Source organism: Zingiber officinale, chromosome 3B (genome assembly GCF_018446385.1).
Source record: "Zingiber officinale cultivar Zhangliang chromosome 3B, Zo_v1.1, whole genome shotgun sequence".
Taxonomy (NCBI): Eukaryota; Viridiplantae; Streptophyta; class Magnoliopsida; order Zingiberales; family Zingiberaceae; genus Zingiber; species Zingiber officinale.
Genome location: NC_055991.1, coordinates 70,181,608 through 70,193,980, shown reverse-complemented (window position 1 = coordinate 70,193,980; position 12,373 = coordinate 70,181,608). Strand labels below are relative to the sequence as shown.

Sequence of the window (12,373 nt, the reverse complement as noted above, 5' to 3'; positions counted from 1 at the left end):
TTTTTTCTTTTCAAAATTTCATTTATGAAAAAAAATGACAAGGATTTGTTGTAGCCTAGCTCAAGTTCCACCAAATAAGCATTTCGCAATACATTCTCTTTCCCACTCTTCTCTTTGCACGTATTGTTGTGTACAATTAAATCCGAACGAACGAAGGAACGAACGACCGAACGAAATCCATCTCCAACTCCATCTTGTGTGTGTTATCAATTTAGACGGTGTAATGTTGCTGCATGTTATCGATATCGAGTCCCTTGAGCTTCACCACCGACTCGACGTGCCCTTTCAACGTGTGTAGCTCCCTCAGCCTGCAAAGAATTAATGGACACATTGATATGATGATAACTGTAACTAATTGAAAAAATAGGGATTCAATTCCTCACCTTGCAATCTCGGCGCGTCGCTTGGCCTGCTCGGCGATCTCTGACAGCTCTTCGTAGCTGCTTTTGAGCTGGGAGGTATTATTGGCTGTGTGAAGGCCGTGCAGAGTCCTCTGCGCCAACGCCCACTGTGCCTCCCTTTCCTCCTTGCCATAATCATTCTTCGTGGTGAACGCAATCTACGTACCATTAATTCATGCATTTTGATCGATAAGATTGAGTAGATGATCGATCGAAGAAAATAATTTGATGTAATTGATCAATGTAATGGATGACCTTGTTGTTGAGGAGGTTGCCCCAGGCCTTGCCGCTAAGACCGTAGCGGATGATGAACTTGAGGACGTCAAGAGGGAAGTAGGTGACGATGCTGTAGAGCCAGATGACACCTGCCCATCCCCATCCCATGCCTTGGATCCTAGCGAACTCCCACGAAGCATACACCGCGATCGTCGTCGCCACCAGTTGGGCCGCGAGGAACGCTGTCAAGAGGAGAAGACCAGGGCGTTCCACGAAAGACCAGCTCCTGGACCTGGTCACGAAGATGAGAGCTTGGCTGATGATGCTCACTTGGAGGTAAAGCGCTGCCATCAATTCGTAAGGACTGTCCCTGATCGATCTCACCCCAAACTTCTCCTGCAGTTAATTAATACATTTATTTTATTATATCTATATATATACCATTGAAGAATTGAATGGAATTAATAATTAATTATTTAATGCTGACGACGTACCGGGAAGAAATCGGTGTCATGGGCGAGGTAGAAGAAGACGACGGTCATGATGGCTTGGTATGTGCCGAGGACCACGCCGGTGGCGAAGATCTCCTTGAGCTTCCAGGAATCAGGTAAGGGAGAAGGCTTGACTCTGTCCTTGGAGATGGTCATGATGGTGCCGTCGTTGAGGATGGCGATGATGAGGATCATGAAGGGGGAGAAGTCGAACTGCCAGATGAGGGCGATGAGGAGGAAGCCGAAAACGATGCGGATGGTGATGGAGACGGCGTAGATGGTGTAGTTCTTCATCCGCTGGAAGATGGCGCGGCTGGTCAGCACCGCGCTCACTATCACGCTCAGCCCTGGCTCCGTCAGCACGATGTCGGAGGCGCTCCGGGCTGCGTCGGTGGCGTCGGCCACCGCAATCCCGATGTCCGCCTTCTTCAGTGCCGGAGCATCATTGACGCCGTCACCGGTCATACCACAGATGTGCTTCCTATCTTGCAACCTCTTCACGATCTCATACTTGTGCTCTGTGTGCCACAAATTGTTATCGACTGATCCACTAGCGGTTGCATTAATTGTTCTTTCAATGAGTAAATTTATTTCCAATTACCGGGGAAGACTCCGGCAAAGCCGTCGGCCTTCTCGATGAGTTCGTCAATGTTGAGCCCGCTGATGTCGGCGTTCTTGTCGCCGAGTAGGGTGGAGGAGGGGTACATGTTGGTGCCCATGCCGAGCCTGCGACCGGTCTCCTTGCCGATGGCGAGCTGGTCGCCGGTGATCATCTTGACGTTGACGCCTAGGATGAGTGCCTGGCGAATAGTCTCGGCGCTGTCGTGCCTCGGGGGGTCGAAGAGCGGAAGGAGGCCCATGAACTGCCACGGTCCGCCGGCGCTCTCCTTGCTCGCTTCGGGAACCTCCTGCCTCGCAATGCCGAGCGAGCGAAGGCCGCGGTCAGCGAACTGGTCGATGACCTCGTGGACCTTCTTTTTGTCGTCGTCTTTCAGTTGGCAAAGGTCGATAATCTGATGCGTTCGATATAGACAATCGATCCTTGTTAGTAATTAGAGAAGATCATAAATTAAAGGTTGATCGGTTGATCGACGATTGTTAGTAATTAATTTTCGCCGTACTTGCTCTGGTGCTCCCTTGCTGGATCGGTGCCATTTGCCATCAGAGTCGACGTAGGTGATTGCAGTGCGCTTGTCGACCGGATTAAATGGCAGGAAATGGACCTCGTTGATCCCTGCACGTGCCTGCAAGCACAAATTAAGATGATGCGGAAACAGTCGTTAATTTAGTTTTCCTTGCTGCTGCCATGCATATATATAGAAGGGATTGACCTCCTTTGGATCACCCAACATGTTAACAATTGAAGCGTCAATGGCATCTTGGTTCTCCACTCTGGAAGCCCTTGCAGCATACAAGATCACCATATCCTTATCAACGCCATTAGAACACACCTGAAATTAAACAAACTACGATATCATGCTCTGCTCTGATTATGAAAGAAAGAGAAGGTGAAAGAAGAGTGGAGGCATCACCTCGATCAGGTTCTTATCCACAGTGAGCTTGTTGAGCGTGAGCGTCCCGGTCTTGTCGCTGCAGAGCACATCCATGCCGGCCATTTCCTCGATGGCGGTCATGCGCTTGGTGATGGCACCTTGCTCGGACAGGCGGTGGGAACCAATGGCCATGGTAACCGAAAGAACGGTGGGCATGGCGATGGGGATCCCTCCGATGAGGAGGACGAGGAGGTTGTCGATGCCGTCGCGGTACCGGCGGTGCTGGATCGGGTACATGATGACGATCTCGATGAGCATGCCGAGGGCGATGGAGCAGATGCAGAAGTTGCCGATGGCGGTCAGCACCTTTTGGAAGTGGCCGACGTTGTTGGTGCTGTCGACCAGGTGGGCCGCCTTCCCAAAGAAGGTGTGGACGCCGGTGGCTATGACTACGGCCTCGATCTCCCCCTGCTTGCAAGTCGAACCAGAGAAGACCTCATCGCCGGGGTGCCTGGTAACGGGAAGGGACTCCCCGGTGAGGGCAGATTGGTCGATCTTGAGAGGGTCTCCCTCCAGAAGCCGGGCGTCGGCCGGGATGATATCGCCTAGCTTGACGCTGATGATGTCGCCGGGGACGAGGATGGATGCCTCCTGCTCCGACCATTTGCCGTCCCTCAATATCTTCGTTTTAGGAGCAAGGCCGGCCATAAGAGCGGCGGCGGCATTACCCGCGTTGTTCTCCTCGATGAAGCTGATTGTGGAGTTGATGAAGAGGAGAACCACGATTCCAACGAAATCTTGCCAGTCAGGTGGCTCATCCTGAAAATTATCAATATATTTTTTATCAAATAAAATAAAAAAGGGAGATCTGATTAATGGTCGATAGACACAATTAATTGTTAAATTAATGCAATATCGAATCATGAATTTTAGCTTAATTTGCTTACCCCTCCATTGTCCAACACAATGGCCATAATAGCAGCCAGCTCCATCACCCATGAGAGCGGATTCCACATGAATCCTAAGAACTTGAGCAGTTTGCTTTCCTGTAATACATATCGTAAGGAGAAGAAGAAAAAAAAATTAATTCTTTTTTATTCATTCAAAACAAAAAATAAAAATGGAAAATCATAGAGTTAAATACCTTTTTCTCCTCGAGCTTATTGAATCCGAAGATCTGCAAACGCTTCTCCCCTTCCGCCGAAGTGAGTCCCTCCTTCCCACATTTCAACTGAGCAAACACTTCCACCACCGGAACGCTCTCCTGCACACCAAATCAAAAAAAGCCAAATCAATCCCCAAAACGAGAAGTTTAGTCACCCAATTGACGATCCATTGACTCGATTACCAGATCGACTGTCTCATTTTTTATGTGCTCTAAGCCTTCCGCCGCCATCAGATCAACGTACGATCAATCAACCCCTAAGGATTTTACTCCTTTTTTTTAAAAAAAAAAAATCTTCTTTTGAAGTTTACACTGCTTGCTACGGAGGAGAGGAGAGGAGAGGAGACTTCGTGTGCCAATACTCCAACTATCCAATTCTCTACCACTCACGAGAGGTAAAGGGGACAGAGGAGACGACGCCACCCGAATTTCTTCTTCTCCTCTCCTTATTCGAGAGCTGCAAGCAAGCAAGCAGTGGGAGAGAAGAGGAGGAAGCTGTAGTATTTATAGGATCTGTGTGTGGATAGCCGCCCAGAGCGGCGCGAGCTTCCCGGTCGATCAATCTTTGCATCAAAGATTAACACGCCTGTAGCTAACTAATTAGCTATTAATATATATTTTTCAATGTGGATGCTTATAAATTTTCAAAAATAATCTTCCAAATCTGCACAAATCTTCAGAGTGGATTATTTGGGCCGGCCTTTTCTTTCCATCCTTCGCCGACGCGCAACTCTTTCGTTTCAGCGCCTATAAATAGAGCCCATCAATACATCAACCTACAACTCCGATTCTTCTTCTCCAGAGCTACGATCCGCTTCCTCTCGAAATCGTCGATATCCTCCCCTTCCAGATCTGTAGATCCGACCTAGGTTTATAACCCTAATCTATCCCTTCTTCTACAGTTTGCTAGTTGATATGAAACTGCTCGGTTGGTGCAGATCGATGCCGCAGAGTGGAATCCGGACGAGCATCGACTCGCCATGATCGCGGACCACTCTATGGTCGTCTTGCCCTTCGACTATCAATCTTTTTGGATTATTTCGCCAGGTAAAGGTATATGAATTCTTCCTCATTGCATTGGGATATTTAAGGTCTGTATTACAGCGGATGCTGTATTTTGGTACCCAATCTTTAATGAGCTTACTAATAACGGCAAACACAATAGTTTAGAATAATAATAAAAAGATTTATTATGATCGGCATAGAATTAGAAATATTTTAATTATTGATGATTTATTATGTTTAGATTATCATATTTATTATTATTTTTATATTTATTAATATCATAAGTGTTATTATATATATCATAATATTTTTTCATATAATCATTTGACCCTATATATAAATAAATTTATTAACAATAATATTAGTAAGAAAGTAATTATTTCTTTTATCTTTTTTTATTTATTACATTCTTATAATTTTTATCATGATGCCAAAATCAGTTCTTTTCCCGTTCAATTATCGGCCGCTTTTTCTCTATTATCACCACATTTCTTCCCATCGTCCGTCTCTTTTTCTTCTAATTTCCTCTATTCACTTTTCTCAGGGTCCCTCTGCCACCACGTATTTTTTAATAAATAATAATCTATTTCTCTTTTTTCTCTCTCATTCCTTTGCCCCTTTTCGTTCTTTCGCTTCCCAGGAAGCCTTTCTCCTTCCTCTATTCTAGCTAGCAACTGCCGCTGCCTTGAAGGGACAAAGGTTGCTCCTCAGCTAAGGGTTCTTCTTCTCCTTTCTCTACCGCTGGATCTTATGCTGTTGCCGATCAAAGGAGGAAACTCTTCATGTGCCAGCCGCCCCCTTTTCCTGTCGCCGAGCATTGTCTTCCTCTCTTCCAGTATTAGATCTCTTTTGCAGCCCTAACTCTTCTTCTCTTCTCAATAGCAAACAGCTTTCAATTCCTTCTGCATTTTCCTCCATGTTCAGCCACAGTGCCCTTTGTTATAGAGAGAATATGAAAGAAATAGTATGATAGTAATAATAAATCTTATTATTTGTTGATGTTTGTTATAATATAATATATAATATTTAAAAAGTACTTCATTAATTGACCAATTAATAAATAAAAAAATAATTTTAAAAATAATTTTGAAATTATTCTAATAATATAATTATTAGAATAATCTTAATATTAATTTGATTTGATTTTATGATTTAATCCAATCAATTTTAATAATTATTTTTATCTCTTTTACCTCTCGACAAACTTAACGGGAGATCTTTGACGTTAAGTTTGCTTGTTAACTTGTTGAAAATTATCTGGATAATGACTTAATAAAGATATCAGCAATTTGATATTCAGCAGAAATATAAGAGACAAATAACTATTGAGTTGTCACATATTCATGAACAAAATGAAAATTAATTTCCACATATTTTGTACGAGCATAAAAGAGTGAATTTGCTATGAGATATGTTGCTCCAATATTGTCACACCAAATTTTTGGTGCAATATTTGATGCAAGATGAAGTTCAGAGAGAAGTGATTGAAGCCAAATAATTTCTGACGTTATATTTGCTATAACTTTATATTCTGCCTCAATGCTTGAACGAGATACCGTAGGTTGTTTTTTCGAATTCCATGAGATAAGATTTTGTCCAAGAAATATTGTATATCCACTAGTAGAGTATCTATCTTCAGGAGAACTTGCCCAATCCGTATCACTATATGCATGTAAATCTCGAGACGATTGACAATATAAAAGAAGACTATGTACAATAGTACCTTTGAGATAGTGAAGTATTCTTTTTATATTATCTCAATTTTATTTAGTTGGAGCATGCATGAATTGACAAGCACAATTTACTGCAAAAGTAATATCAGGACATGTGATAGTGACATATTGTAAGGCTCCAACAATATTTCGATAAATCTGTGGATCAGACGGAGCAGGAGAGGATGAAGTTGGATAGTTGTTTATAACAATTGGTATAGAGACCGCACGTGCTCCATTCATTTTGGCTCTTTGAAGAAATTTAGTAATATATTTGCTCCGAGAGAGAAGATAGTCATCCTCATGTGGAATAAGCTCAATACCAAAAAAAATGAGCAATACCCAAATCTCCAGTAGGAAATTCTTTATTGAGAAGACTTAATAAAATTATGATACCCTTGTGATCATTGTCAGTTATCAGAATGTTGTTCATATAAATAAGAAAAAATATCATAGATCCATCATTATATTTGTGAAATAGAGAAGAGTCAATCTTTGATCCAGAAAATCCTTGGAGTTTGTAACCAATTAGATAATTGATAAAACCATGTACGAGGAGCTTATTGAAGACTATATAAGGATTTCTTAAGTTGACAAACATAATATAGAAATTATAGATGAATAAACTCAGGTGGTTGCTCCATAAATATAGTTTTCTCAAGATAACCATGGAGAAATGCATTTGAAATGTCCAATTGTCATACAGGCCAATTAGAACTAACAACTATTGCTAATAATAGTCTGACAGATATAATTTTAATGAATGTGCTAAAAATGTCATTAAAGTCAATACCTGGTTGTTGACTAAATCTTTTTGCTACAAGTCGAGCTTTGTGACATTCAAGAATCAGCTCGATGCTTAAGACGAAATATCCATTTAAAGCCCACAACATTCATTGAGGGAGTGTGCGAAACTAGACTCCATATTCGATTACGAAGAAGTGCATCAAATTCTATAGTTATTACACTATGCCAATTTGGATCCTTGCTTGCTTATGTAAAACAAGTTGGTTCAATAGATTTTGAGGAGACCACTAGAGCTCGTGGAAGGGGATATCGAGTTACATTTGGTGGACAACATTTATAAATGTCACTAACGGGAAGCATGCGACGAGGAGCATTATCATCTGAATTACTTATTGATGGCTACGAGGAAGTATGCTGACATGGTGAAGTAGATGACGAACTTTATTATCTGAGGATCCAGAACTAGAGAGCATATTATCTTTGACTGGCGAGGCTTCCAAGATTGAATTAAAATGAATCTTATGACTTATTTCAAGTGGAAAATTAGAAATATGATCGGATGAAGAGAAAGGTAGCTTATGACTTTTAGATTCTATGCAGGTCTTACATGAATGAGATGGAGAAGAGGTAATAGAAGTAGGTAAACTATACCTATTGATGATTGACTGAACAATACAAAGGGAAGGATGACCAAGTCGAGCATGACAAGTTGGTTTATTTGTGCGTTCACCAACAAAAGTTTTGATTGAAGAACTCTGAAGATAGTAGAGGACATTTTTTATTCTCCTATAAAACACAATAGAATTTGTTCCTTTATCTTTTATAAGATAATGATTATGATGAAATTAAAAAATGACATTCTTATCAAGACAAAACTAACGTGTAGAAACTAAATTTTTAGAGATAGATGGAACATGAAAGACATTGCACATGTGAAAAGTTCGATTAGATAAATGAACATATGTGTTTCCAAGATTAGCAATTTGTAAATCTGAACCATCGCTTACTTGAACCGTATCTGAGACATAATATGACATTACATCTGTAAGGATATTATAATCTGATTGACATGATGAGTTGCTCCAGTGTCAATATACCAATCAGTAGATGAAAACTCTAGGGTTTTACCATAAGTAGGCATAAACGAGAGGACTTTAGGATATACTTGTGAAATAGATGGTTATTTTGAGGCTGCAGGACCACCAATGAAATTTGAGTCAAATTGACTAGGACATTGAATACCAAAATATCCATTTCCGAGACAAATTTGATATTTTACCCGAGACCAATCAAGTCTTTTAGGGCATAGATTTCCAGTATGACTAACGATGTGATACATCTGACATCGGTTTGAATTTCATTTTGGCATCCTTGATGGTGTTGAGTATTTGACATCTAAAGTAAAATAACTTGTCCTATAGATGATGTTGGCTTTGCAGATTGCGAAGGAGAGGAGCTTCTACTTTGTGGTTAGCAATTGTAGATTCAGAGAAAAAGTTCGGCAGCAGGGGCATCAAGAGGAACCGTCGGCTGGTTTCGTAGTTGTGGAGAGAAGGAAACTGGAACAGGAACATGGAAGATGGTTCCGGCGAGACAACACGTTCTGCAGAACTAGAAATAGAGACTGAATGGGAGGTTCTCCGGCATGAGCAACATTCTGAGGGGTTGTAATCTTGTTGGTAGGAGCTGCCCGTGGTAGGCTTCAGCAGATGTTGCCGTCGATGGCTGGAGGCTGTGATGAAAGAGGGCTTTGTGCCATTTCCTTATTGTCGGTGGCAGAAGAATGAAAAGGTGGATCATTGGCGCAAAAGAGCAGAAGTTTCCTTTTAGAGTTTAAGAGCAGTAGCCTCCTTTGGCTGGAGGAAAATCAGCGCGTCGAAAGACAAATTGACGGAGGCGTGCCCAGCGAGATTTCTAGCAGAGGCGATGTAAGACTTGGCCGGCGGTGCCTCCTTTGGCCGGAGCAACGACTAGACGGCGGAGACAAGGAGTTGGCATCGACAGCAGTGAAAGGAGAAAAAAATGAGAGGGGCAGGAAGGTTGGCGTTGCTAGTAGGAAGAAGAAGAGAGGGGAGAGAAAAGTGAGGGAAGAATTCTTGGTTTTCATGCCTTTATTGATTAAAAGAGGGATTTAGAGGGGAAAAAAACAAAGCAAGACTCATTGTTATTGGAAGAAGACGAGCGAGGCTCTGATACCATGTTAAAGAGAGAATATGAAGAGAGAAAGGAATAATATGAGAGCAATAATAAATCTTATTATTCATTGATGTTTGCCCTAAGGGCAATACAATATATAATATTCAAAAAATAATTGGCCAATTGATCAATTAATAAATAACAAAATTATTCTAAGAATAATTCTAAAAATTATTCGAAGAATAATTCTAAGAATTATTCTAATAATTATAATAGAATTATTAGAATCATCCTAATACTAATTTGATTTGATTTAGTGATTTGATCCGACCAATTATGGTAATTCTCTTTTATCTCTTTTACCCGCATCAGAGCATCTCCTTCACAGTGCCGACCAAATTTATTATAGGAGATCTATTTCTGAATTTCATCGTATCAATAGAGGAGTGAACTTCTCTTGTTTATTTTCCAATAAGTCTCTAAAAATGCAAGTCGCATCACAAATTTATTCTGGCATAACTTTTATCCACGAAATCTTCATCTATGGGATGATATCTTTGTTGGTTGCTATTCAGAATACCCACTGGTTCCCCTGTACAAAAATTTTGTACAAGGTCTGAACCCTTTCCTAGCTACCATGTGTTCTTTAGAAATTAAACTTGAATCGCAACCGGTACTTAACACTATTGATTCTAAGTTTAACTTATCTGTTCTTAGAGATTTAGACTTAGATCACAAGCAGAACTTAACACTATTGATCCAAGTCAGACCCATGTTACAAAGTTGATTAAATATTTATTTCTAAAATCAACTTCCAAGACTACATAGCGAGGCACTAGGCCTTCTTGGTTATTGGATCATCTACCACCGCCTAGACAAAGCCTTTTAAAGAAATTCAATATTTAATCTCCTTATAGTAACCCTAGGTTTAACCACTAAGAACAATCGAATCACATGATCAAAAAAGAAAAGAAACACAAATCGAAACACAAATTCAAAACCTAGAATCACTAGCCTCTTGTGTTTGGTATTTCATGATCTAAACAAAAGTATGAACTAGTTATGATGCAGAAACTTAATAACTAGTTATACCTTTTATAGCTTATAGACCTCACGATCTTCTATCGTATTCCTCTTCTTATCTCGGACGTCGTGTGAGCGACAATCTACCGAGACGAGAATCCACCCAAGCTTCTTCTCCAAGCAAGTTTCGGCCACAATCAATCAACTCCTTGAGATGAAAAACTTCGGCCACCAACCAAGCTCCAAGGAATGCAAGAAACAAAGCCTTCTTTCTCTACTTCTTCTCCAAGCAAAATCCGGCCACCAACAAGCTCCTTGAGAGTTGATGCCTCCGACCACCAATGAAGAAGAAAAGGAGGAGTGGAAGAAGATGAGGGCCGACCGCCACAAGGAAGAGAGGAATAATAGATAATAGGTTATTCGGTGAGGCACTTCTACCCTCTCTTTTATATTCCTTGGTCTTGGCAAATAAGGAACGTTTTAATAAAAACTTTCTTATCCTCTTTGCCAATGAAAGGAAAATTTAATTAAAATTTCCTTTCTTGTTTCTATTTGGCCGGTCACCTCAACGTCCTCAATACAAAGAAAGTTTTAAACAAAAATTAAAACTTCCTAATTTGTTTCCGAAAATTTTTAAAATAAAATTTCTCTTTAAAAAATTCCCTTCATGGTTGGTTATAAAAGAAAATTTTTATAAATTAAAATCTCTCTATTAAAACATGTGGATGATTTACAAAAAGGAAAGTTTTCTCTAAAATTAAAATCTTCCTTTTAACTACAAATAAGGAAAGATATCTTTCTCTTAATCTTTTGTAGAAAGCTATAAAAGGAAAGATTTAATTTTAAAACTCTCTTTTAAAATCATGAGGATGATTTCATAAAAGGAAAGTTTTATCAAAAATTAAAATCTTCATTTTTTCTACAAATAAGGAAAGGTATCAAACTTTTCACTTAATCTTTGTAGAAAGCTATAAAAGGAAAGATTTAAATTTTAAACTCTCTTTTAAAACCATACTTCCACATAAGAAAAGATTTTAAAATAAAATCCTTTTATTTTTTTATTATGGCCGGCCACCACCTTAGCTTGGGTTCAAGCTAGGGCCGACCACCTAAGCAAACCAACTCAACTTGGTTTGGCCGGCTCTAGCTTGGGCTCCAAGCTAGGCTTGGACGGCCACCTTAAGGTGGGTAAGAAGGTGGATATGGGTGGGTATAATACTTTATAAATAAGAGGCTACGATAGGGACCAAGAGGAGGAATTGGTTTTGGTCTCTTGATGAATTGAGCTTCCCGTGTTCGCCCCGAACACCCAACTCGAGTTCATCAATAATAACTCATTCCACTAAAGAGTTATTATTGAACTACCGCACCAATTCCATATTACTATATGGGCCTTTTTATCATAAGTGTGTTAATCTCCCTGTGTTTAAGATATCGATTGTCCACTAATTAAATGAGTTACTGACAACTCACTTTAATTAATATCTTAGTCCAAGAGTAGTACTACTCAACCTTATTGTCATGTCGGACTAAGTCCACCTGCAGGGTTTACATGACAATCCTTATGGACTCCTCTTGGGGACATTATCAACCTAGATTATTAGGACACAATTTCCTTCTATAATCAACAACACACACTATAAATAATATTATTTTCTAACTTATCGAGCCTCTTGATTTATCGAACTAAATCTCACCCATTGATAAATCAAAAAAATAAATACTAGATATATGTGCTTGTTATTATATCAGGATTAAGAGCACAAACTTCCATAATAACAAAGGTCTTGTTCTTTTATTCAGTCAGTATAAAAAAAACTTACCTTAAATTGTCCTGCTCAATACACTTATAGTGTACTAGTGTAATTTATCAGTCAAGATAAACTAATACCTAATTATACTACGACTATTCCAATGGTTTGTTCCTTTCCATCTCAGTCGTGAGCTACTGTTTATAATTTTTAAGGAATTGATAACATGATCT

General features: G+C 39.9%; 1 protein-coding gene across 3 annotated transcripts; it reads right to left on the bottom strand.

Moving 5' to 3' along the window:
* Positions 1 to 211: 211 nt before the first annotated feature.
* LOC121968347 (ATPase 6, plasma membrane-type-like) lies at positions 212 to 10,115 on the bottom strand. Of its 3 annotated transcripts, XM_042518769.1 has the most exons (12): positions 10,094 to 10,115; positions 3,950 to 3,984; positions 3,746 to 3,865; positions 3,549 to 3,647; positions 2,641 to 3,420; positions 2,440 to 2,559; positions 2,230 to 2,352; positions 1,710 to 2,121; positions 1,112 to 1,626; positions 657 to 1,013; positions 384 to 559; positions 212 to 308 (listed from the first exon to the last, which is right to left on the bottom strand). In XM_042518769.1, exons 4-12 carry the CDS (start codon positions 3,615 to 3,617, stop codon positions 212 to 214), a joined length of 2,649 nt encoding a protein of 882 aa, XP_042374703.1. In that variant the 5' UTR covers positions 3,618 to 3,647; positions 3,746 to 3,865; positions 3,950 to 3,984; positions 10,094 to 10,115. The 3 variants fall into 3 exon arrangements, with proteins under 3 accessions (XP_042374703.1, XP_042374704.1, XP_042374705.1); XM_042518770.1 differs by lacking the exon at positions 10,094 to 10,115 and having other exon boundaries at positions 3,950 to 4,000; XM_042518771.1 differs by lacking the exon at positions 10,094 to 10,115 and having other exon boundaries at positions 2,641 to 3,414; positions 3,950 to 3,976.
* Positions 10,116 to 12,373: the final 2,258 nt, after the last annotated feature.

What these genes read in the sequence shown, in the direction of transcription:
- LOC121968347 (XM_042518770.1), bottom strand. Translation starts at nt 3,997, where the DNA reads ATGGCGGCGGAAGGCTTAGAGCACATAAAAAATGAGACAGTCGATCTG. An exon ending in CTTTGCCGGAGTCTTCCCCG is followed by an intron (nt 1,627 to 1,709) that starts GTAATTGGAAAT and finishes TGTGGCACACAG; the next exon opens with AGCACAAGTATGAGATCGTG. An exon ending in CGACGCGCCGAGATTGCAAG is followed by an intron (nt 309 to 383) that starts GTGAGGAATTGA and finishes AATTCTTTGCAG; the next exon opens with GCTGAGGGAGCTACACACGT.